This window comes from Balaenoptera physalus (assembly GCF_965194825.1).
Source record: "Balaenoptera physalus genome assembly, chromosome: 6".
Taxonomy (NCBI): Eukaryota; Metazoa; Chordata; class Mammalia; order Artiodactyla; family Balaenopteridae; genus Balaenoptera; species Balaenoptera physalus.
This window is the reverse complement of record NC_138885.1, coordinates 132,550,539-132,576,403: the sequence shown is the minus strand read 5'-3', so window position 1 is coordinate 132,576,403 and position 25,865 is coordinate 132,550,539. Positions and strand designations below refer to the sequence as shown.

General features: G+C 45.8%; 1 protein-coding gene across 4 annotated transcripts in view; it reads right to left on the bottom strand.

Moving 5' to 3' along the window:
* Window positions 1–25,865, bottom strand: part of TRPM8 (transient receptor potential cation channel subfamily M member 8) — a 108,674-nt gene that overhangs the window by 11,105 nt on the left and 71,704 nt on the right. For all 4 annotated transcript variants that reach the window (XM_082466281.1, XM_082466283.1, XM_082466282.1 and 1 more), the window contains exons 18-22: window positions 23,772–23,863; window positions 21,934–22,075; window positions 20,663–20,834; window positions 17,921–18,098; window positions 8,511–8,701 (exon numbers count right to left, since the gene is read on the bottom strand). In XM_082466281.1, the coding sequence (XP_082322407.1) occupies window positions 8,511–8,701; window positions 17,921–18,098; window positions 20,663–20,834; window positions 21,934–22,075; window positions 23,772–23,863 (775 nt within the window). The remainder of the gene's footprint in view (window positions 1–8,510; window positions 8,702–17,920; window positions 18,099–20,662; window positions 20,835–21,933; window positions 22,076–23,771; window positions 23,864–25,865) is intronic.

Genomic DNA, 25,865 nt, shown 5'->3' with positions numbered 1-25,865 from the left:
CTTAACAAAATCATTTCACTAGTGAATTTGGTTCTCATATTTCTTATGTGCTCCTGTTCCATTTTGATGACATCAGAATACTACTCTGATCATTCAGTTCGATAATTACTGATGGATTGTCTATTCTCAACCTAACACAGGGGTAGAAAGTTTGGAGGAGAGGAAAATCATCCCTGGACATCATTCTTACCCTCTTGAAATATGCAGTCTGGGTGTAGACCTCAAGGATAATTCTGATGTTTAGTTTTTTCCTCTCACCTAAGCCTGGTGTGCTGCAAAATTAGCCTGGGGAATGTTCCAGCAAGATTTTTAGTTCAATTTTTTTTTTTTACAGTGCCTTAACCTTTCAGATGGCAAGCAAACAAAGGAACAAATCAACCTGTCACCTGCGTTTCAGGTACTAGTGCAATGGACAGCAATCCTCCACATGAATTCACGGGGAAAGAAAAGCACATATGTTCATGCAGGTGTCCACTTGGAATAAATGTATCTAGTGTTTACTTTTATTTTATTTTATTTTATTTTTTAATTTATTTATTTATTATTTATGGCTGTGTTGGGTCTTCGTTTCTCTGCGAGGGCTTTCTCTAGTTGCGGCAAGCGGGGGCCACTCTTCATCGCGGTGCACGGGCCTCTCACTATCGCAGGCTCTCTTGTTGCGGAGCACAGGCTCCAGACGCGCAGGCTCAGTAATTGTGGCTCACGGGCTTAGTCGCTCCGCGGCATATGGGATCTTCCCAGACCAGGGCTCGAACCCGTGTCCCCTGCATTGGCAGGCAGACTCTCAACCACTGCGCCACCAGGGAAGCCCCTAGTGTTTACTTTTAAATGTGTTCATCTACATGTTAGAGTTTAGGAACTGTTTTAAGATCTTCCTAGATATAAAAAGAATTAATTGGGAGTCAAAGACATATGAAAGTGGCAGGATTGAAGCAACTCCTATATAGCAAATAAAGATTTATTTTTAAATGGTGGTTATTCACTTTAGAAAATAATTCCTAACGGAATTTCTTTCAAGTGGATTTTTCCTAGCAAAGTCATCTCCAATGTCTTTTCCTCAAACTAAATGTATGTAGAAGCCCAATAGGAGTACTTAATAATCAATGGAAAGGATAGATGTTCCTGAATTCAGGTGGCTAAAGATCAAGAATGACCAATGACCAAATGTCCAACCTCTCTCACTGTCAAGGAAATGCTGATTGAAACGATGACATAGCATTGTCACAACCAAACTGGAAAATTAGCAGAGTCTAAAATAATGACTGTACTCTCTGTTGGAGAAGATGTAAACAAACAGGTTTCCCACATAATGGGGAAATCTGTAAATTGTTACAGCCTCAGGGAATGAGGGATGGGAAGGGGGGCAGACATATCAAAAGTACATACACTGTATCTAGAAATTTCACTTCTAGAAAGAACTCAAAGGAAAAAATTACTGATATGCTCAAAAATGAATACATAAAACTGTTTCTTATAGTGTTATATAATAACAAAAGAGGAGAAACAATCTACATGTTTAACAAGGGATTGGTTAAATTGAGTATGGTATACCCATAGGCTGGAATATTCCACAGTTAAAAATTGTCATAAAGATGTATATTTATGGCTATGGGAGATGTTCTCTGGGAGATTATTAGTTAAATGAACAAATTAGATTTTGAATGTGTATGCACAGAGCAATCAAATTATACACCCACACAAGAATAATAGAATCAATACCGATATGTTATCAACATTTATCTCTGGATGGTGGGTTATCTGCTCTTGCTCTTTCTTAGTTGTGCTTTTCTGTGTTTTTTGAACATTTTATAAATGAGCTTGGATTACTTTTTCAATCATGGAAAACAGCAAATTTTATAAAAATGCAATGACTGGGTAGCATATTTTTTACTATTACTTGACGATGTCACCAAAAAAGTACCAAAAATGGAAGTTTGGGTTCTACCTTTTCTGAAAGTTATTTGAAAAATCTTGCATTTTCCTCTAAAGAAGAGCAATTTTAAGCTTAAACCCCATGATTGTCCTATCACTGGAGGCAAATGCAAAGTAAAGGTAGGAAATGAATTACCATGAGAGGATTCGACAACCACAGGATGCTGTGGTTCCGGAATTAGGCATCCCTAAGGAGAAACAAATGAGCAGGTGGTGACCAGGTCCCCCCAGAAGTCTCCAGGGAGTAAACTGGGGGTCTTGGCTCCCTGTCTCCTGTCATCACTGCCCAGTGACTAAAGGATCCTGTCCTGTGGTCTCCCATTCTCCCTATTTCTTTATTCCTTCCTGAGACTAAGAACTGTTAGAAGAGAGCATCCATGGCTCGCTGTCTGTTTCTCCGATTATTGTGAGAGCATCACTTTCCCAGGGGCCTATCAGGGACACAGGTGCAGATTAACACGTCTCATTTCTGACCTGTTCGCTTTCTCTAGTTGAAGCTCTCGTCCACTTGCTGGCCAGGTTGTGGGATTTGTTTTCATTTTTATGTTCTTTCTTGTACTTAATCATTAAATAAGTTTGGGGGGAATGTAATGCATTTCGTTCTGCCTTCTCAACCCATCCTGAATCTGGAGGACTGATTTGTCCTTACCTATAACACCGAGTTTCCTGGTTCCATTGATCCTGGGCTGAACACAATGTACCTTTGGAGAGTGGACCTTCATCCCATACGGCCCCTCTACTTACCCACCCCCAACTGGAATCCCACTAGTGATAGGGAATTCACCGCCTCACAGGGTATCACATCATTTCCAGATAGCACTAATTGTTAGACATTGCTTTGCCTTTATACTGCATCAAATCTTCCTCCCCACAACTTTTATCCATCATTTGTTTTTGTTCTCTGGAACGATTCAGGAAGAAGTATGAAACTTTTTGCCAGAGCCTCTAGTCAACAATACATTTCCTAAATTTACTTTGCATTTGCCTCCAAATCTGTGGCATGGATTGGTCCCCTGAGCCCTCTCTCAGGTTCTATAGACACTCATCCATGACATGGCTCCAAAACGGACTCAAAGATAGTTCTGAGACATTTCATTACGCACCTCTGATCTTTGGGTGTGGTCTTTGAGTACAAATTCCAGGTCTCAACTTTCAATTCCCATCCCAGATATAAAGACTCTTCATTCTTTTAGTTAGAAATGACTCACTCTGTCCTCCATGGCAAAATGATGAGGGGAAAGACAGCAACTTATCCAAATTGTCAAAACACCTTTCTTCATTAGGAAAGGCATTTACATATGTGTGATAGCTAATGACATTCCCCAAAGTGACATTTAACGTCTTGAAATAATGCTGTTAAAAGAGTTGACGATGAGGATTCTTTAAACTGAGACACGAGATGGGGGTCGTTGGTACATTTACATTCTGAAAGCCAAACTTTAGGAGATCATGGCTCCAGGGATAACACAGAAGTAAGTTATGACTAATATTTAAGGTCATATTCCTGAGTATCTTTCCTCCATTTTTCTGTGTAGTTAAGGAATCCCACAAAAAATGATGGTTCTTGGCAAGTTAAATTTTTCTTAATTACCACCAATTATCGTGTCTAGGTTAGTAAAATTCGTATTTTTACTTTCTGAATCATCAAAATATTGGGGATACACTAAAGGGACAGGAATGATTGGCCCAATACAGAACATGAATCCCATGATGGTAGTCAGTGACCATTTTATCAGGTGCAATAAAGAAAAGACCAGAGGGCAACACATAAACACACACCCAGCAGCCCCAGGGAGACACACCACAGTAAACAGCAGGAACAAGGCACAGACAAAGCAGACAAGCTCGAACGCATCCTGACAAAAATCAGTAAGCTGGAGACAAGACCAGCTTAACGGTATTCCTGTCACTGTTTGTACTGGATTCTCCCTTAGATTATCCCTTTCCCAAATTGCCCCCAACACCCAGTTTTTTGCTATTTAACAGGGACTTTTCTTTTTACCCATAGTGATCCATTCGGGGGCCACATCTCAAGATCCTGCCCCACTCTCCAAACCCTGAATTGACTGCTCTTCCCCAAGTCAGGAGAACGAATGTCAGGATCTGAGAAGCATCATTTTACATAGTGATCTGAGGGTGTCTGCTACTGGGCCTGGGAGTTTCTTTGTTCACTTCCATCTTGAGGGAAATAAGTTCAATCAGCAAAAGGGTGTTTCATGATTTATGTTACCATTTCTTGCACTATCATGTCTTCTGTCTGCATTTTTTCCTTCCCCTGGGACTCAGGATGTACACTGTGACACAGCAGGCAGAAGACGGGAGGCAGGAGACTGTGTGCAGCTAGAATCTGGCTGTGGGACACGGACCAGGGTCTTTCATTAGTCTCCCTGCAACCCTTGGCCCCCCGGACCCCTCCCGCCTGTCCTCTGACCTCTGTAACTTCTCTCTCTGAACTCTCCTCACTCTCTGGGCCCCTCCCGGTATCTACGCCTTTGCCTGGCTAATTCCAACTCATCCTCTAGGTCTCAGTTTCAATGTCCCTTTCCTCCAGGAAGTCTCCCCTGACTCACTCTAGTCTGGGGTGTAAGTGTCCACAATGTGGCTCTCATGGCACCCTGCACATTCTCTAAATTCATGCTTCCTATGCTTCTCTATTAAGGCTTTCTCATTTTCTTTCTTCTCCTGAGATTATGAGCCCTGTTTGAGGGCAAGGTTAGCCGCTAGCACCATTTCCACAGTGCCTGGCTGCCGCATGGTGGGCGCCTGACGCATATTTGTTGAATTAATGATCCCCAGGTCCCTTTCACTCCCTGCCTGGCAGGCTCCCTGTGACACTAACCGTCTCGTCCCAGGGCTGGCATCCCTCCAGGCCATGGCCCATGAGCCCAGCTCCCACATGGCTGTGTTCACAGCTGTATCCACAGAACTGAGAGTAAATGTGTGTAAAGAAATGAACGCCTCCTGTAATACTTTTACAGTATTTCTCGTTCATGTGCTCAGGTAGGGAAGGCCCCTCTTCACGCTTTGCTTGTCTTTCCCACGCACCGTATCCATCCATCCCTGCACTCCCTCTGTTTTTAAACCCCGATCTGCAGAAAATGTGGGGTGGGTTTTACAAAAATCTTCCAAAGACAACGGTGGCAGGAAATGAGGTTGGTAGGCTCTTGCTTTTGGAATTTATAAGAACTCAGTGATTTTCCTTTTTATCACTCTATTTAGACATTTCATGAGAATTTTTTCATTGGTTCTTGGTGGTTGTCTAGAATCTAAGCGATAGGACTAACTGGATAGTTCATAAACATTGAGGCACCCACTTCTATCCCAATTGCTGAAGGTCATTTTCTGGAACCAAGTTTGTACTTTTCTATACCATCCACATCTATCACAGCTCCTGCTCAGAAAGGAAGTGCTCAGGAAAGGTTATTTCAAGGAAGGAAAACATAGCAGATATTCCAATTGCTCATGAAAATATATCATTTTAGAAAGTGGCAAAGAAGAAGCAGCAAAGGACTGAGAAAGATCAAGAAGCTGTTTCTTAAAGATCCGTGCTCAGTTGTCTAAGTTTCTGAGGCTCAAGAAAAGCACAGCAAATAGGGCTGTATATGTACAGAGGGTCAGCCTAGATATTGAGCATTTCCCTATGGTGAATACAGTTATAGCCATTATCGCTGAGAAATTTTCATTTTAAACTGTTCGAGGCGTCAAAGATAATTCTGGACTGAGAAATGTTTTCATTTCTAGTGTGTCAGATCAATCTGGCTAGAGAAATGTTTTCACTTCTAGTGTGTCAGATCTAGGTTTAATATGGCAGGCGAGTTAATGAGAGATAAGCCCGCATGCACACCGCCCCCGATGGCAAGGACTTAGCTCAGCTGTGATGCCTGGGTGGGGAGGGCGCTGAGAAGCTTGCTTTCTCTTGATAGGCCAGCGTGGGAGCGGGGCGGGGTGGGGGTGGGGGCAGGGGGAGGGCACTCTCCGGAGATCAGCTCATCCAGCTTGTTCAGGGGATGCCTGCTGTGATAAATGGCAAAACAGGGCCACAGATTCTGCCCACCCCGTGTGTAGGCTGCTCTCCCTTGAGGTGGGCGGGCCTGTGACTTGCTTTGACCAATAGAATGTGGCAGAAGTGATGTCATCTGACTTTCTGAGCCCAGGGCCTCAGAGGCTATGCAGTTTCTGCCTTTTGAGGGAGTCTAGGCTCCAATTGTGGGACCCTGAGCTGGAGGAGACTGAGGCTGCTTGATGACAGCCCAGCCAACCGCACACATGTGAGCACACATGGACATTGGGACCAGCCAGCCCACAGCCTACCTGCCAGCAGCCGGACACCACAAGGAGCAGAGACCAGCGCAGGACTGACCCATGGAGTCTCGGGCAGATAAATGGTGGTAGTTTTAGGGAACCAGATTTCAAAGGGTTGTTTCACAATAAGACACAACAGATCTGCTTAGAGACTCAGATCTGTTTGTTTTTCTCAAGAATGGGACTGAGGATGGAAATCCCGCAGGTACCAGGGCTGGGTCCAACCTAAGTCATTAACTCTGCCTACCTAGTCAGCACATGGGGACACTGATGACTTTTGTGGGCCCTGCTAGGGTGACCAGCAGCCCCTGAACTGACAGGGTTCCTGAGATGCAGGACTTGTAATTTTACAATAGGGATGGTCCCTGGCAAACTGAGACAAGTCGGTCACCCTAAGTGGACATCCAGAATGCAGGACCCTCAGCGCTAAGACAGGGACGTTCTGGGCGAACCAGGACAAGTCAGCCACCCTAGGCCCTCGGCACTTTTGCCATTGTGGGCCCCTTCCTGGATCAAGAAAATATGAAAAAGATTATATGACTGGGTTGGTATAAAGACAAGTATATACCAATAGGTTTTCACCTGAAAGTTCTTTCTTTTTCTTCTGATTTTTAAAAGAAATGAAAAGAGCTGTGTGGACCCCAAAGTGCCTGTGCCCTGTCGCCGTGCAGACGTCAGTCCTGCGGCTGCACCCCTATCCACCCACCGGGAGATGGAGTCCCCAGCTCAAGTCTGAGGTTAGAAGACAAAGTGTACAAGCCAGTGGTGCCCTTTCCATCTTTTCCTTTGCATCCAGACATCCAGATGAATGAAAATAGGCCTCTCCCTCCCTTGTGCTGAATTTGGTTGAAACAAGTTTGTGGGTGAGGGAGATCTGTGCGGCTCAGTGGCTCCAGGAAGGGGCGTTAAGTAAACCTCGGGTCGTGGGGAAGAGAGCCAGATGTATGCTCCCTGCAGCCAAAACGATGGGGACCCAGGTGTGACTGAGAGTCAAGGGTCAGAGGTTCCGGCTCCCACAGCAGGGGCAAGGAGAGGGGCTAGGTGGGGACCGTCTGCCTGGAGTTTGTCGGGGCTGAGGAGGTGGGCGACCACGTGAGACAGAGAACAACCTCCAGAGTCCCCAGCAGGGAGAGTCTGTGCAGAGTGCACCCCTGGAAACCAGAGGCTCCTGTGGGGCAGCGGCCCCCCCCCGGAGAGAGCATCGCCAAGTCCCGGGAGCTGTGGTTGGTGTGAGGGGGCAGGCAGGGCATGGCTGAAGGACCCGCCAAGCGCCCACACAGCAGAGGGTCAGTTTTAAGCATGCACCAGGCCGGGGAGCACAGAGCCAGCCCAGGACAGCGCCACCGTTTCTAAACAGGATTTCTGCACTTTCCCCTCCCTTCTCCCTGTGCTCCAACCCAGAGAAGGTCAGGAACAGCAGCTGGTGAGTGAGCAGGAGGGAAGGGAATAAGAAAGAGAGAAAAGCCAGCAGCCCATCCTTCCTGACAGCTCCACCGGCTGAGAGGGGGTTCAGGGTACGGGGAGTCTCCCCTCTGAATGATGATGAATGGGCTGGTTAATCTATTGGACTGCAGGTCCTAATTTCTAAATTGAGACTGTTTTACCAAGTAAAGTCATCATAAGCTTTTCTAGTTCTCTAAGAACAACCAGAAAAGTCATGACCCCTGCCGGAATCAAAGCTAAGATCTCCCAGAGAATAAATGTCACGGAAGCAACGGAGAGCAAGAACCAAGTCACATTTTGACACCATCCCGTGAATCGTGTTGGCTCAGCATCCTATTTACATCATTATTCTGTACATCCCAAAGTGAGCCCCCTGGAATAAGGCTGTCCTGGCAGATCTAGAAGGCTTTCTTAATCTACTCTTTCAATGCATATATATGTATAACTGAATCACCTTGCTGTCTAGCAGTAATTAACAAAACATTGTAAATCAACCATACTTCAATAAAAATTAAAATAAAACAGCTATGATAACACTGCCGTTAAAAAAAGAAAAGAAAAAACAAGAAAAAAAAACCTGTGGACATGGACAACTGCCCCAAGTATTGTAAAGTCTACTAAAATATTAATATTGTGCTCCGTAAATTCAAAAAAAAATCTACTCTTCCTCTCGAGTAAGTCACTGGGGGGCTCGATGCCTGAACTTTACAGACAGACACCTGTGAGCGCTGAAATAACCGCGACTAACCCTTCCTGTTGAGATGTGGACCAGACACGCTTCCCCAAAATGAATCCCTGCCTTCAAGCCCCAGCACAACGGGTGAGCCACTCACAGCAGGCGGAAGACTCAGTGCTCCTCTCTTTGCAGCAGCACCGGAAGCATTTCTTGACCACCATGTAGAAGTAGGCGAAGACCACGAAGGGGAAGGGGACGTTGAGGCGGTTGCAGTATTCCTGCACCAGGAAGTACCTCTGGAACTTCCAGACCTGGTCGTTGTTCTCCTGGACGGTGCCCACGGTGTAGCTGGCGGGAGGGGAGAGAAGGTCAGGCCTCAGCTTTCCATAGGCCTGGCCATTTCATTGCCGAATATATGGTGATATTGGTACCAAGCTCTCACTGCCATAGGAGAGAAGAATCTATGGTGGTATCAGGGCCTGAACAACTCAGGCACCCTTCCGTTCATGCTGGGCCAAAATTGGGTCTGGCTTTTGTTATTTTGTTGTTTTTTTTAAATCACAAAAGATTGTCCAATGAACTTTAAAATGATTCCTGCCTGAGAGGGGGCAGGCAGGGCATGGCTGAAGGACCCGCCAAGCGCCCACACGGTAGAGGCGTGTTTCAAGACCTTTCGAGGATTCCCTTTTTCCGTTAGTCTGGTATTGTGTTTGATACCGAGAGGCCCAAGGTGGCGACTCTCAAAGGAGTAAGTTGCCTACATCACTGTGGGAGTTTAATTATAAACAATCTGGGAGAGCAGTTTGTTAATATTTATCAGGGGCCTTAAAAATATTTATCCATTTGACCCATTGATTTTACTTCTGGAAATCTAACCTAAGAATAAGGAGATACTGAGAAAAGAAAATATAGAAATGGATATCACACACGATGTCTGCCACAGCACTCTGAGTAATAGCTGCTCCCACTTTCCACCCAGCAGCACGGAACAACCAAAATGTTCAACACTAAGAAAATATATCACGTTATGGCCAATCAATGTGATTACACTATGCAGCTGCTGTTAAAAAATATGTTTATGACTAACTTTTATATTTTGGGCAAATGCTTACATGTGAGTGAAAATAATGAGGCTCAAACTTGTACTCACAACCCAATCTCACTATGTAAATCACAATTCACAGGGAGAAATAGATCCCATAACAAAGAATTAGGAAAACGTCTATTTATCCGGAAAATGTCTGACTGTACCACTGACTTATCTGTTACAAATTAAACCAAGATTGTTAAGTAGCTAACACTTGTTACATACCAGACACTGTTCTAAGCAGTCTACTTGTATGAGTTGATTTAGTCTGCAAACAGCTCTCTGTAGCACGTTAAGTGCTATTATCATCTGTGATTAACAGATCAAGAAACTGAGGCACAACAGGGGTAGGTAAATTGTCTGAGTCCCCCGACTGGCAGGTGATGAAGCCAAAATTTGGACCCCGAAATCCAGCCCAGTGCCTATTTGCTCTGTCACTACATGATGCCACCTCATGAGCGTGGAGCCGTGCTCCAGTTCAAAAGGATCGGGTTGGACTACTTAGTAAAAGATAACTGTGAAGCATTTTACCATTTGTTGAAGTTCAATCATCTGAGATACTTTTATCGCTAACACCAAATCACTCCTTCAAGAGCCAGAGAAGCAGCAACAAACCCCTTAAAATTGCCTAACAGCAAATCCTGACTGCAGATGGATTAAATTCTCCAAATTCTGGGTAAAAACATCAGAGGCCAAAACTTCAGAGGCCAAACCTTGCAGACAGAGAAATGGGATACATTTGTTGTGAGACCTCACTCTTACCGCTTAGTGCACTACAGCCTAAGAGTTAAATATCTTTAGCCAAGTGAGAATCATACACTTGAGCAACTAGCCTACACAGATCATGGTTGTGGCTTTGCTTATAAGCTTGGTTCTGCTTATCTTGGCGTTTACTGATGAATCAGACCCCTCTGAGCTCTACAACAGGTCCTGGGGTCTGGTCAGGGCAGGCTTTCCCAGAAAGTGCCTCTTCAACTGAGTGCGGTCTTTAAAGCAAAGGGAATTCATGTTTGTTGAGTATCTACTATACGTAAACTCCTTTACTAGGCATGTAAAATGGTTTCTTGACTGATTCAAGTGTCAACTCTATGTGGTAGCTTTTCTGGGTGAAAAGCAGACAGTACTGTGATGCATGAGACTGCAGCAAACTGAATCTGGCAGTGAGCCTGCTGTGTCTTCCAAATGTAGGTCAGGTTGCTCCCAGGCGAATACCAAGCATCATTATTTGTCCTTGCCAGTCCCTGCTGATTCTGTGCCTGCAACGGACACTGCGGGCTTCTGTCACTGCAATAAGAGAGGACGGCAGGCACGCCCAGGTTAATGAAGTCCAGGCGAAGAAGCTGCCAGGGATCACGTTTTACTACATACTTTACTCCAGAACAAGTATCACCATTCAAATGGGCCCCTAGGAGCATCTTAAAATCTTACGTGTTTAGCCAAAAATGGATCCTACTGACTGCCCCCTAAAACTCAGCAGACACCCAAATTGCATTCATTTTAAGGCATCGAATGTTGTCTGCTGAGGTTTTATCCAAAAGGAATTAATAGCTCCTGTTGAAGGGAGGAACACTCAGATGCTTAGAGCTGGGGAAGGTGGCTTCTCCCTCCCTTCCTTGGGAGCTTCGAGTGGAACTGTGGTCAAGCAGGGTCCTGATGGGAAGAGATTCGCATTTTAGCTTAACTGGTTACTCAGAGGCAGTGAAAAACATTTTAAGTCTTCCAGGTCATCTAGAAAAGGAATTGGTAAACTGTGACCCAGGGGCCAAATCTAACACCCAACCTGTTCTGTAGGGCCCACGAGCAAAGAGGCAGGGATGGGTGCGGGGTCGCCGAGCACTGCTTCTTTCTGCACATCTGGCCAAAGCCAAGACCTTGGCCGGCCCTTACAGAAAAAGCCGCCAAGCCCTGGTCTGGAATGCACTTAGGCCAGTGCCCACAACATGGGGTGGTGTTTGTATCATTCTTTATTTTGAAGAACTCTGCCTCCCATCACTGCCCCGTGTGCTCCTCAGGACAACCCAGCAGGTTCCAAGGAGCCTCCTGCTGGAACCTCTGGCTCCTCTGCACCTCTGGGTCCACGTGCATCCAGTGAGCAGAGCTCCTTTCCTGGGCAAACGGTAAAAGCCCTTATCCGCATCCCCGGGGGGTGTGGGTGAACTGGTTGATTACTGGACATTAATACCCAAAAGCCACTTTGCATAAATAACACATTTCCGGGGCTGGTCATGCTGAGGTTTATTTACTTACGTCCACCTTCCCCAGAGAGCAGCAGGAATGGGCAAAACGTGACCTGGAGGCGAAGTCCAACCCCAAACCTTCCAAATTGTTCTTTTTCTCTAGAGTCAGATCCAGACTCGGCCAACAAGACATGAGGGTTCCCCAGGCAAGGCTGATAATTGGGCACTGCTTCCAACTGCTTTGCTCAAATAATTTTAATGTTTTTTAGACATGGTTTTCCGTTTCTAGAGCAGACAGGCTGAGCTCTGGTACCACTGCATCCTCACCCCCCTCAGCGAACCCAAATGTCCAGAGCGGCTCACGGGCCAACTCTCGTGTTCAGGCTCTCGCCCACCCAACTCTGATGGCTCGTACTGCCCCTGCCGACCACTGGCCATCTAGCGTCTCCCCTGAGAGGAACTCTGCAAGGTCCCCTTTGACTTGACATCTCCTGTGATATCTTGTGCCCTCAGCTACCCAGCTGGTGGGAGCTCTGTCCCCTAAGAGCAGCTGAACACCTCAGATAAGCACGAGAGGAAGAGGAAGCAGGAGAGACAAACTCTCAGACACCCACTGACAGTGAAAATGTTACCAAGAGATAAATGTTTAGGATTCAGATAGCCTTGTACGTGGATGAAATTCAGCAGTACGTTAAAAGAGTAATATGCCTGACCAAAGAACAAAAGGATGACTCAATATTAAGGTCATTTATATAATTCATCATTTTCATAATACATCATAGATCAAAAGGACAAATACCATTTAAACTGTTTCTAGAAAGTCTTCTGGCAACATGCAACATCCATTTCTGATTAGAAGAAATAAAGAAGAAGAAGGAAGGAGCTTAATAAATAAGAAATAGGAGGAAACTTCCATGATATGATAAAAGGAAAAGAGAGGGGGGGAAAAAAAAGAATTCAGTAAGGAGACGTGTTCCAAAATAAGTAAGCAATACTTCATAGCCTTCCTGCATATCAAAAAGTAGTTATTGAAAAAACATAATCGAAAAAATATCTCACTCACAACCACAAATGGCTAGAAAAAAAAATGTAACAAACAATCGGCATATCTATGTGAATACAGCCATAAAAGCTTACTGGGAAACTGTATGTATTTGAATAAATGGAGAATCACGCCATTTTTTCTGGCATTTTTAAAAGATGTCAGCTTCCCCTAAATGGCTCTACAAAGTTTACATCACCACAATAAAATTCATTAAAGAAATTTTTTGGAAGAGGAAAGAAAAAAGGATTGCAGAAGATGAGCCACATGATTAAATATATAAGAAAAGCCAGGAAAGTTTTGAGTAAGAATAATGAAGGGCACTCATACAACAGATGTTAAAATGGTTTTTTAAAATCAGTAATTAAAGCCATTTGGTAGTAAAAACCAAAATAGAAAGACTGATTAACAGAACAGAATGAAAAGTCTGCAAAAAGTCCACAAAGAAAAAGGAGATGCTAAAACAACGGCAGAATTTTAGAAGAAATTGAAATACAAGAAACTTGCCAGCTAGACTGCAATCAGGTAAACCCCTCTTCCAAGCTTTTCACAGATTTCATACATTTTTCCATCTGCCATTCCTTCCCAGACACTGCAGCAATATCCAGTGAACCCTGATGACCCTGACTTTTTGCACCCACTCGGTGCCCCAGCGGGCACGTTAAAACGTTCCACACGTCCTGGTTCCCCTCCTGCTCTGCAGCACCAAAAAACCATCAACGCTAACAGTAAGAGACAGCCAGCGATTTCACTGCGCTGACTTTTGAAATGCTAACTTTGAGCATGTTTCTGTCAAAGTAACACAACTAAGATCGTGCCGTTGCCTGTGTAAAGACCCATGAAATCTCCCTTCACCTGCAGGGAAAAATCCAAATTCTTTGACACGGCATGAGAGACACTCCATAACCCAGCCCCTGCCGACCTGCCCCCATCCGCAGTCTCTAGTTCTCCCCAGAACAGCTTTATCTCCTCTGCTTCTCTCCCTCTCCAACCAATGCTCACAGGGTCCTCTGAGCAGATGTCTCCTCCATTTGCTGCTGCCCAACCCCAAGATGGGTCACAATTAATAACCCTGACTCTGCACCAGAGTCCTCTGTGAATAGGTTTCTCGTGCCACTCGTATCGTACTGTATCTTTTCACATCATCTTATATGACTGTCTATGTGCCCATCTTCCGCTCAGATAGCAGAGACTTTAACCTCTCTCTGCCTCCAACTCCTCATTTATGAATGATTATAAAGCCACACCTAAACAAAAATGATGACTAATTCAATGAGACTGCACATGTAAAGCACTTGGATGTGCCTAGCACAGAAAAGTATCAATATTAGCTATTGTTATTGTTACAATTATCTGCTCCCTTTTTCTTCTTTTCATCCCATTTCAGTAGCCTGCCTGGGACTGGTGAAGTCACCCGAACGTTTAATCTGTACCAGGAGATATTTTCTTTTGTCTACTTTTCTACATATTCATAATGAACATATATTATTCCTAAGATTAAAAAAAATATTTTATTCTTAGAAATTATCTTAGACGGGGCATGTCTGATGAATCCTTTCCAGCAGAAATGCCTTGGGTGAATTTATCTTCAGGACACGGTGCCTGAAAGCATTAACGTCTCCGTGTTAAGACGACCCCGAGTCATCTACTGACCTTAAGATCACTTCGTGCCTCTGATAAGCCACATAGGGCCTGCGATCGATAATTTTAATGTGGAATAATCGCAGATGTTTACACCCATTTCCTTTCCCTGCTGAATACCATCTAGAGAGCATTCCAATATTACTTTAAAATTCCCAAGTGTACATTTATGTTACAGTTCAAAAGGCTGCCATTGTGCCTGGTTAAGCTCTTACATGAATATTCTGATGCGGTGCCAGACAGGGGTCACAGCCCGGAGCTGTCGGCTTGGAGTGAACCCAGAATATCTATCACAACCATCAGAAACAGTGTCCTGACGAGTTAGCTCAAGGATGGCAAGGGGGCTGCTCTAGCTGCTCAGACAGGTATTAACAGAAAAAAGGCCTCTGCCTTAGCCCAAGATGAATCGAAGGATCCCCCAGGGGAAGGGAAGTTTCCCAGTGGTCACACTTACACCTGGAATGAAGCAACAGTGGGGTGTGGCCCAATGGCTCAGGCCTCACAGGGAAGAGACTCAAGTTCAAGTCTCGAATGGACACAGGCAAGACGGACGGCAGTGCGGCCAGGGCCACAGATGCTGAGCTGCCCAACTTTCCCTTCCTCAACCTGAAAATCACAGGCCGGACTCCTGTCCCTCTCAGCTCCAAATTCTATCATTTTATGATTGTCATGGGGATAATGAATTACAAACTGACACGGTCCTCAGGAATGGCTTTGGTGAACAGTTCACAGCGCACAGACTCGGGAGAGCTCTAAGCCTTATTCCACTCTGCTTCCTGAGATCTACTGAATTCGTGCAGCTCAAAGGCCGTCGCATTGGGAGCTGTCGGCCCTTCTGTTTAATTTTTGTAGATATTATATTAGTGGTCAGTTTTTACAGGGACTACCCGATGTTCAATGTAAAGGTTGATAGGATAGGTTATCACTATAAAATAAGACCCCAAATCATCTCATTCCCTCCCGACCCTTGCTTCGAGTTTGGGAATCGGTCCTCCCTTCTCTGCCCTCATGTGGATACATGACCACCCGTCTCTGCCACTTCTCTCTGCAAGCTCAGACTTGGGGACCTCTGGCAGCCTGACATGGTCCAGCTTCCCGTAAGCAGTATAGGCGTCTGGATTCCTGAGTCCCTCCCAGACCCCCCTTTAGGGGCGGTGATGGGGTTGGGTGGGGGGTGCATATTCCCTCTTTAAGGCTGAGTGGGACAAAGGGCCACATGATCTCCATGGCCCAGGCACCTGACACAGAACAGATGTTATACATCTATGTGATGAACCCCTCACTGGTCTGACATTCACCATTGACACTACTCGGTGAATAAGAGACCAGGAAGCTATTCTCCTAACTAAAACTGAATAATGAACTAAAAGCAGAAAGAATCCTGTTCTTTTCATTCATGGAACAAACGCAGGAAGGTCCAGGTGCTGAGACAGACACGATCTCCACTCTCCAGAGCTTACGGTCTGGAAGAAGAGGAAGCTATCGCTGTGAAGGGGGCCCACGGGGTCTCTCTGCACAGTGGGGAGGGCACGAGGACCACTCGGGCGAAGGATGCTGCTGGACTCCTTAGAGGGCAAGACGAATGGGGAGGAGACGGTCAAGATAGAACGGGTCATGCCGACAGAGGGGTGACATTTGCAAAAGTGTCAGGCACGACAGATCACCCTGTTTAGGGATGGACAGGTAGCAGGGGTGAAGCCTGAAGGTGTTTTCAAAGCCCAGGTCGATGGCCTTGGAGGAAGCTGAGGAGGCTGAAATTTACCCTGAACACTATGGGGAAATACTGCAATCCTTCCAGAATTTTAAGCAGAGAAGTGACATTTTAGAAACACCACTGTGGCCACAGTGTAGAAGCTGGTCTAGAGGAGGACATCACTGTACACCTGAAGACCAGATGACCCCTCACGGCTCAGCCCCTTGGATGCGTGGTGTCCCCAAAGGCACATGTTCCCCCCCACCCAGCCTCCCTCAAAGGGAGGCCACTGACCGACAAAGAAAGATGACCCTCGTCTACAATCCTGGTGCCCCTCAGGACTCTATGTGACGACTATCTTCTGATTCTTTTTTTCTAAATTATGGAAGTAATATGTGATCATTGTCTTGAGTGAAATATATACTTGCCTTTTAAAAATTTCTTGTTTTTTACTGTCAGAAAATAAGATTATGCCATAAAAATAAGTCTGCACTGAGCTTCTTGTATTTAACAAAATGTCATCCTTCCAAGTCAATAAATATAGATCTCAGCTTTGCTTTTTAAGGGCTGCATAATGTTCCGTGGTATGGATACGACATGCTTTGTTTTACCATCCCCTTACTGATAGGCATCAAACAATGATCTAATAAACGTTTTTTTGCCTAGATATCTTTAGGAAAGATTCCCAGACATGAAGGAGTTGGGCCAAAGGTTTGCATATTTTTTAATAGCTATTTTCAGGTCACTTTCCCAAAAGTGGGAGACAATTCACATTCCCAGAGCAGTGCCCATTTCCCAGCATCACCTCCAGCACTTCTTGTGATGTCTCTTCACCTGATGGACCCTAAACCAGCACCTCGTTGTTGGTTTCAGCTGACCTTTCCCTCCCATGAGGTTGAGCCCCTTCCCCTACAGTTAGTGGCCATTTGAATTTCTCTGAATTGCACTCCTCTGCCCATTTTCCACTGGCTCATCTTTCTCTCACCGATTTGCAGGAGCTCTTTCTATAGTAAGAATGAGAAGCCTTTGTTCACCTTAGGCAAACATTGCCCCCAGTCTATCATTTATGACATGACTTCATCTGAGGCATCCTGTTTAAAGAAATTAAATGTGTTTTTCTTGTCCTTCATAGTTTCTCAGTTTCTGGTTTCAACTATGGTTTTTCTTTCAGTCCAAAGTTTAATAATTTTTTTAAATTTGTATTTTGTTTCTAAACTGCTTGCCTGTCTATGCCAGGATTCATGTACCCAGAATAACCCCCTACTTCACAACAACAGCATAAAATTAAGGTACCCACCACATGGGGTTCTTTGAAACGCTCCTAAGAAAGACAAAGGGGCAAGATAAACATGATTTTCTAAATGGATTAAAGGGAATGGCCAAAAGCAAAAAAATGTTTCAGAGTCACCATCATGTTCTCAGGCCAACCTCATTAGACATGAGCCTCAAAGGAGAGTTGCTCTCCTGACTCTGCTCTCTTGATTTGTACTTAAACTAAATATTTTAAAGCAGCAGCTAACTAAAAGCTGAGTCCCTTAAGCCCTAGAATCCATCCCACGGAGTCCACAGAAAATGAGAACCTGGGAGCCAAGCTGAGCCACAGTCATTGTCAGGCCAGCATCTCGGCGCTCGGGGGAGGTTGCTCAATGGACACTAAACATGCAGTCTGAACGTGCTGGAGGGGGTTACAGGCACCTGTCTTCGGGGTCCAAAAACTTACGTTACCGCTTATAGGACTCGCTATATCTTAATATAGTCCCTTCAAGGCCTCTCCCCACCCCAGACCACCAATCCCCTATCATAAGACCTCTGTCATAAGCTCCTCAAGGGTGGACCTTTGCTGCTTCACTCCCGATTCCCCCAGCCCCGCCTGGCACGGGGCCCGGCACGGCGTGGACCCCCGGCCGGCGCATGGCCAAGCACGTACCCGAACATGGCGACCAGCAGGTTGACCAACAGGATGTTGGTGGAGAGCATGTAGATGCACACCAGGGGGATGGTGACCCACTCGGGGAAGCGGGGCAGCTTGTGCTCGTCCAGCTCCACGCACAGGGGCTTGGACTCATTCCCAGTGAAGGTGCAGTGGGAGAAGTCGTACGTGGTGCCTGAGGATACAGCAACAGACAGGCAAAGTGAGGGCCCTCTGGAGGGGGCAGTGCTAAAGCACCACAAAGGGGTGATGATCGTGCAATGTGTTGGGCATTGTTCCAAGGCACTCTATCATGGGTAAGACTCAGAATCATGCGTTCACCTACTCATTAAGTATTTATTGACTGAACAACAGTGCATTGAAATAATGCCATTTGCAGCAATATGGATGGACCTAGAGACTGTCATACTGAGTGACGTAAGTTAAAAAGAGAAAGACAAATATCATATGATATTGCTTATATGTGGAACCAAAACATAATGGTACAAGTGAACTTATTTACAGAACGGAAATAAAGTCACAGATGTAGAAAACAAACTTATGGTTACCAGGGGGAAATGGGGGGATACCTTAGGACTGACATATACACACTACTATATATAAAATAGTTAACTAATAAGGACCTACTGTATAGCACAGAGAACTCTACTCAATACTATGTAATTACCAATCTAAAAAAGAGCGAATATATGTATAACTGATTCACTGAAACTAACACAACGTTGTAAATCAACTAGACTTCAATAAGAAATTTTTAAGTATTTATTGAGCAGCTACTAGGAGCCAGGACTTCACTAGGATGGAAGATAAAAAGGAAGGCAAGGTAAACATGGTCTTTGCCCCCAGGGAGCTTCCAACCTCTTTGGAAGAATAGGCAGACGATTGACCACACAAGTTGAACATTTCAGCCCCTGAGAAGTGCTAAGAAGGACACGTACAGTGTACTCCATGGGCACAAACTGAGGCACGTCATCTGAGAACGGTTCCATAGGAAGGAAGCGTCTCTTAACTGAGGACAGAAGGATGAGTAGGAGCCAGCTAAATGAATGGGGAGAGATGGGGTGCCCAGAGCATCTGGAGAGGGAACAGCACATGAAAAGGCCCTGTGGTAGGGGGACTGGAAAGGTCTGTTGAAATGAGAGAATAGGATATGCAGTTAGCATGTTAACTTTTTTATCTTTATACTAAAAGAAACAGATAGCCATTAGAGTGCTTGACGCAGAGGTGTGACACATCAGATTCTCTTCATTCAAGGATCACTCTGGCTGCAGCACAGATCACAAGGAGCCAGAGGGAGATGTGAGGAGGTTATGACTAAGAGCCATGCGGGCAGGCGCTGAGGATGGCTTAGGGTAGTGGTGGTGGGGATGGTAAAAAGTGGCTGGGTTTCAAAGACATTTAGGGGATAAAATCAACAAAACTAGCTGATGAACTGGAGGTGGGGGAGGAAGTCATAGGAGGCGTCAAGGACGTGACATCGAGGCTTCTGCTTTGCACATCTGTGCGACCGGTGGTGACAGATCCTAAAGTGGGGACTTGCAGAAAGTCTGAGTCTGGAAGGGAGGATGGAGAGGTGTGTCTGAGAATCTCAGAGAAGGCAATGGATGTGAGTGTCTGGCCCTCTGGGAGTCGCTCTGGGCTACAGATCTTCATCCGAGCCTGTGAGTTTGAGTTCAGTCCTGCCGGTCGGTGAGACGCCCGGCAGAAAAGACGGTGCTACACCCATTTTACCTGCCACGGAACTGAGAGGCAGAGACGCCAAGCTGCGTCCCAGGGCGCACAGCACACACATGGCTGGACCAGGATTTGAACCCCAGCTGCCACTGGCTCTTTAGGTTAGTTACTGCGAGCGGTCCCTCACAAGACTAAAACCACCGACACGTGAGATTGCTGTGAGGACAACACACACTCACTTTTCTGTAAAATGGCAAGTACAGTGTGCAGACGGGAAATAATAATAACAAGGTGCCTTCCCATCGTTGCACGGAAAAGAGCTGTTTCTAAGGTCTTGGAAGAGGCTGCAGCAGAAGAGGCCAGAAGGACCACACGAGGCCACGGAGATAATTGAGAAAACACCAAGCAGCTGAGAAATGAGAGCATAAGGCCAGGCAAACATCGGGGCAGTTTTCCCGTGGCAGGACAGAACGTGACAAGCCCAGGCTACTGTCAGCATCCCAGAGATGCTTTAGACAGTTTATCCAAAACACACACCAGTTTGCACATGCCCGACACTCTCCTTATGTCAACTGGGTGTGGCCAAATCAATGCCATCCCTTCCACCATTAACCTGCCTCCGAAAGATAGCTGGCAGAAGGCTGACGCTGGAAGTTTAAATTCCAGGTTCCAGTGCAAAATTTTTCAATATTGCACTTTTTGAACCAAATGAGCACGCCGTCACTCTGCTGTACAGGACGGACTCGCGACACTCGTTTCTAAACAAGTGAGGTTCCTTGCTCCCATCGGCCACGCTGCTGTTGGAAATATGAGAAACACTCTTTTTAAAAAGGTTTAAAAATTGCAGGCTGACATGTTGGGGACCAGCTCACAAGGTGGACGTAAGATCCTGCTCAGGAGAAAGGAATGGCCTTGAGGGTTAGTGCCCGCTGCCTCGTGCTGGCCAGATGCCAGCCGCCTGCTCCTAAGACAGTCCCCAGGGTCAGAGTGCGGAGCCTCGGAGGCGGGTTCTAGAAGCACCTGCCACCTCCCAGCTGCCCCCCGCCCAGGCCACGTCAGGCTTACTATCCACGTCGCTGGGCACTTGGCCGAACATGGCCAGGTAGGGCTCATAGATGACCGAGCGGAAGATCCACTTCCAGCGGCGCTCGTTCTGCCTGAGGATCCCTTGCCTGGCCACGCCGAAGGCCACCATCCACACGGCAAAGAGGAACAGGAAGAAGAACACGTCGATCAGCTGTCACGGGAGGACAGGAGAGGGGAGTCAGGACTGCACCAGGGCGGCCTGTCCGCTCCGCTGACCACGGAGAAGGACAGAGGCTCCGGGACCCTGGAACCTAAGGTGCCCAGCGTTTGATCATTAATTTTCAAAAATGGCCATCATCACCCTTGGGTCTCGGGGCATCTCTTTCCCAGCACTAAAACTGACGGATGCATCTTTGCTTGCAGGTCCCCAAACCAGCTCAGCAGCAGAGAATTTCTGAATGAGACCAGCCTGGGAGCAGGAGAGGGATCCAACTCTAGACCCCCCCTCCTCCTCTCCAGCCCACGTTCTGCAGACCCCTAAGCTCTTGCCTTAGTTTTTTTTTTTCTTAAGGAAAATAAAAGCTCTCCTTTTTAGACAAGAATGCACCGTTTTATCTTTTTTAATGTTTTGCACACATAGCATGACTTCATGGTGACTTGATGCCCCAGATATGCTTTGAATTAAAACCACAAACTCGAAGAAGCTCAGCATTGGAAAGGAACCTCCAGATGAGCTCATCCAAACGCCCATCTGATTTAAAGACAGAAACACGGGAGGTTTGGGTCACGTGGAAAACAAGCTGAGAGAAGCAGCATCGTCAGTGTGTGTCTTTCTGTTATTTGTCCCCGTGGAACGGGGCTGGTAGTGCTTTCCCGACGTCTGTATCGCATGGTTGTAAGATGAAAGTTCCACTCGACGCTATGCTTCTAGCTCACTGCATGTCTCCAGACAAACATATTAACCTTCTTGAACCTGACTGTCTGCATCTGTAAAATGGGTATAAAAGTCCCTCTCCCGCCTAGGCTCCTAGTGAGTTGTTAAGACTCAAGTGAAAGCACTTGGAAACATGTAAAAATCTAGAGAACTTTCTTAGCAACGCTCTGAGTCATGCTGTTTGCTCCTAACAGTGATCTTTTGTTAAATTTTAACCTGGAAGGGGCCCCTGATGAAAACACATCAAGAAAGTAAACCCTACTGATTGTGAAATGCAGCCATCACTCTATGCACAAAATCCTCCTCTCAACAATGAAAGGAACGCTGGGTGCAGCTGGAAGAAGGACAACTAACTACAAATATTCTTCATTCTTACCATCCTCTGCAACATTATAATCTTGGGTCCTAAATTCCTGCTGACCGTGAAAATGTGAATCAACCTTAGCGTGAATATAATGTAATCCAGGCAAAAAATCACTCGTCCAGAGTACAGCGAGGTTTTGTTAGAGGGGTAAAGCCTGTGGAAAGAAGAGGAAAGAAGCTGTGAGATGCTGACAAAATATTTCAGAGTTTTGCTTTTTTATCATTTTTATTTATTTCTGGATTTTATTTGCTAATTTTTTTAAATTTTATTGAAGTACAGTTGATTTACAATCAAAGTTTTGCTTTTAAAAATAACCAAACGTGAAGAAACAGCCAAAAGCCTGGGAACTGAGAGTAAGTGGAAATAGACCAGGGACATCACCGGCCCATCAGCCACTGAAAACCGAAGGCCACGTCTACTGCCCTCGTGGACTCCAGGAGAGGCAGGACACTTTAGTCCTTCATCCCAAATACTCCTGCAGGTCCCAATCCCGACATCGCTAACTTCCTGGCTCACAGGCCTCTACAAAGACCCCGACCACTTGGGACGTGACCCTGCCAGGTTCCCCCTAGTGAAACTTACCTCGTTTGCAGCAGATCATTTAATTAGCTAACCTCCTGCTGGCGTGTTCATTGAAAGCCATATGTGCTTTCTAACTGGAATGCTCTAGAAATCACATCCAACCGTGATTCAAATGCTGGGCCTTTAATAACCAAAAAGGACCTACTGTATAGCACAGGGAACTCTGCTCAATGTTATGTGGCAGCCTGGATGGGAGGGAAGTCTGGCGGAGAATGGATACATGTATATGGATGGCTGAGTCGATTTGCTGGGCGCCTGAAACTATCACAACATTGTTAATCAGCTATACTCCAATATAAAATAAAAACTTAAAAAAAAAAAAATGCTGGGCCTTTAACCCAAGCAGAAAGGGAGGTTTTCTTGGAGGAGGAAATTGAGTTCTTACCCCGTTCATATTGTAGAGTGAGCACTCACTGTAAAGCATCTCATTCTGGGTAGGTGTGAATATTAATAGTCAGGCTTCTCTGCTCCAATAGACCACGAGCTTCACCTTGAAGCTATTTGGGAAAGGCAGGCCGGAAAGGAGCAGGGCTGGACAAGGTGGGCCAAGGTTTGTATGCACCCCAATTTCCCTGTCACGTGGAGTCATGTTGCTTTTTGCCTTCAACCGTACTTTTCACCTGGTTTTTCTAATCACACGCTGTGGCTCGGGGATTGAGGAAATCTTGTAGCTGGGAGGGCAGGCTCCAGAACCAGCATTTAAGTTGAAGTTAAGTGTGTGTTAGAAGATTATGTGGCCCAAACGAAAACACTGTGCTATATTTAACACCTTCATCATTCTCTCCTCGATTTCTAATTCTCTCCCCAAATTCTATAAGCACAAAGAGAAAAACCATGAAAAGCCCTTTTTCAATTACAGATCACCAGGAGGGGGGAAGAGAGGAGACCCAGCTTTACGCCAAACAAGCTGTGTCTCTAAGAGGCAGAGACAATGGGCGTTTGTAATAATCTCTAAATGGGGGCGGGGAGGGCACATGGCAATGGGACAGCCCCAGCCTGGCTCAGCCTCGGGCCACGTGATGGGAAGAACCGTCAGTAGACCAATTCTGGGGCTCGGAGGCACCGTTGCAGTAAGAAAACATTTTTTTAAAAGGAATAGCAACCTCTTTTCTGAATGGAATTCCAGAGATAGGCTATATTCATAAAATAACAGGACCACAGTTCATCCTCTCTCTCTTATCTTGGGCTTGAAACGCCCTTCCTCCGCCTTTCCACCCAAGAGAATCCAAAAACACCTGAAACTTGAAAACGTGGTGAGGACTACTTACCGAAATACAATCCCTGCTATGAAGTAAAAGAGCCCAAGCGTATCCATGATGTTCCACAGGTCGGTAAAATAATTCACCCCATTCATGTACCACTGCAGCACAGAGAGCGACAGAGAGAGGACACAGCAGCTTGGAAACATCAACTGCTTCCAGATTTATTCTTGCTCACAAATTTCTTTCCATACCCTTTTTGAGCCCATGATGTGCCAAGTATGCCCTGCAACTGCCCTGTGCTGTTCCAGGGGGATTGGAAAGTAGGTTGCATGCTTGCTGTGCTGTTATTCATGTGTTGCTAACAAAGTCAAGAAAAAAAGACTCATGGATCCTAACTGTTTTTTAAAGAGAAACCTGCAGAGAGTGAGTACAACCTGTGTGGGCAAAGGTGGAACCCCCCTCCCCATGGCTGCCACGTACAGTGGTGTAGGCTGTGCACTGCACAACTCTAGAGGGTGTTATCCATACTGCCGTCATCACAGATTGTGTGTTTACTGTAAAAATTTTCTGGCACATGGCAATAAAACATCTTATTAAAGAAACTTTTTAAAAAGTTTTTAAAACTTTTTTTTTTTTTGCACACAGGTGCTATGTGTGGCAGCTAGGAGGACAGATGTGGTCACAGAAATGACCGACAGGAAGAGTGTGCCTCAGTGATCCTTCCATCATGATTTGTATATATCAGTCATGATTTCTCAGAAGAAAGCATGTCAGGAAAACACTTAAAGAGGGATAAGAGTATCCATTAGAAGGCTGCATCTGGACAGCATCTCTGGCAATCCCTACGCTGGATTTGGGGGATTCCAGGGTGGTCATCTAACCCTTTCATTCGTCCATCCACTCAAAACATATTTACTGAGAATCCACGGGGTTGCAAACACCTGTTCTGGGCTCCTGGGACACAGAGACATCATCGGATTGGGTGTGATGTCGACACTCAAGGAACCTACTGGCCCACAGCAAAGACAGACGTTAAACATGTTTAAAATGAAACGTGATAAGGGTCGGAGGGGAGGTAAGATCAAAGGTCCAAGTGAGCTCAGATAAGGAAACCACCAGACTTGTGCAAGGCAGGGAAACAACAGCAAAGATGTGTCATCAAAGGTACTTGGCACTTTTCAAATCTACTAAATGAACCGTCAACATGGGTCCACCTGCTATTAAGATATCTTATTTCCTATTCTGCACCTGAAACCAAGGCCTAAGAAAAAGAAACAAAGGAACTTGCCCTTAGGCAGAAAGCCAGCAAGTGATGGGTCTTAGGGTTCTGAAACGTGGTTTCCTCTCTCCAGCATCACCCTGCTTCTTTAGACAACCCCCCCACAGAGATCCCACAATCTTAGACTTGGAAGAGATTCAAGAAACATCATCGGTTTCTCAACAAGTACTTCTTTTCACTCAGTTATAAATGCAAACAGCAACTTTAGTGGACAAAGGGGTGAGGGCGTTATGAAATCAAGTACCAAGGAAATATTAAAATCCCCCAGGTGTGAGCAGCCCAATTTGACCGTGTTCCCCTGTGGGATGGCTGAACGCGTGGGCTCAGAAATCGAGTCAGGATCCCTAACTGTCCATTTGGGTGGGCCCGGTGAAACTGATCACCACCCACCGAGAGCCATTTGCAAGGCGAGGGTAGTTGGGACAGGCTTTACCTGCCACCTGCTTCCCTCTTTGAAACCCTGGCCTGAGAGGCAGGTAGGCACAGGGCCACGGGGCAGCCCCAGCCTGCCTCAGCCTCGGGCCACATGATGGGAAGAACCGTAAGTAGATCAAGGCTGGGGCTGGGAGGCACCGTTGCAGTAAGAAGACATTTTTAAAAAGGAATAGCCGCCTCTTTTCTGAATGGAACACCAGCGATTGGCTATATTCATAAAATACCGGCAGCATGTTTCATCCTATCTGTCAGGATTTGGGGATTCAAGGGCCTCAAGACTGAATGTGCTCTCCATGAAGGGACGCTGGGACTTACCTCATTTTAAATAAACATTCACAGTCTGTTTCATAGACCTAAGAGTTATTTAGCAACCATGTTTGCACTTATTGATTGCCTTGGTTAAAAATTCCAATTAACATAGCAACCTCTGTCTCCTGGGCAAGGGG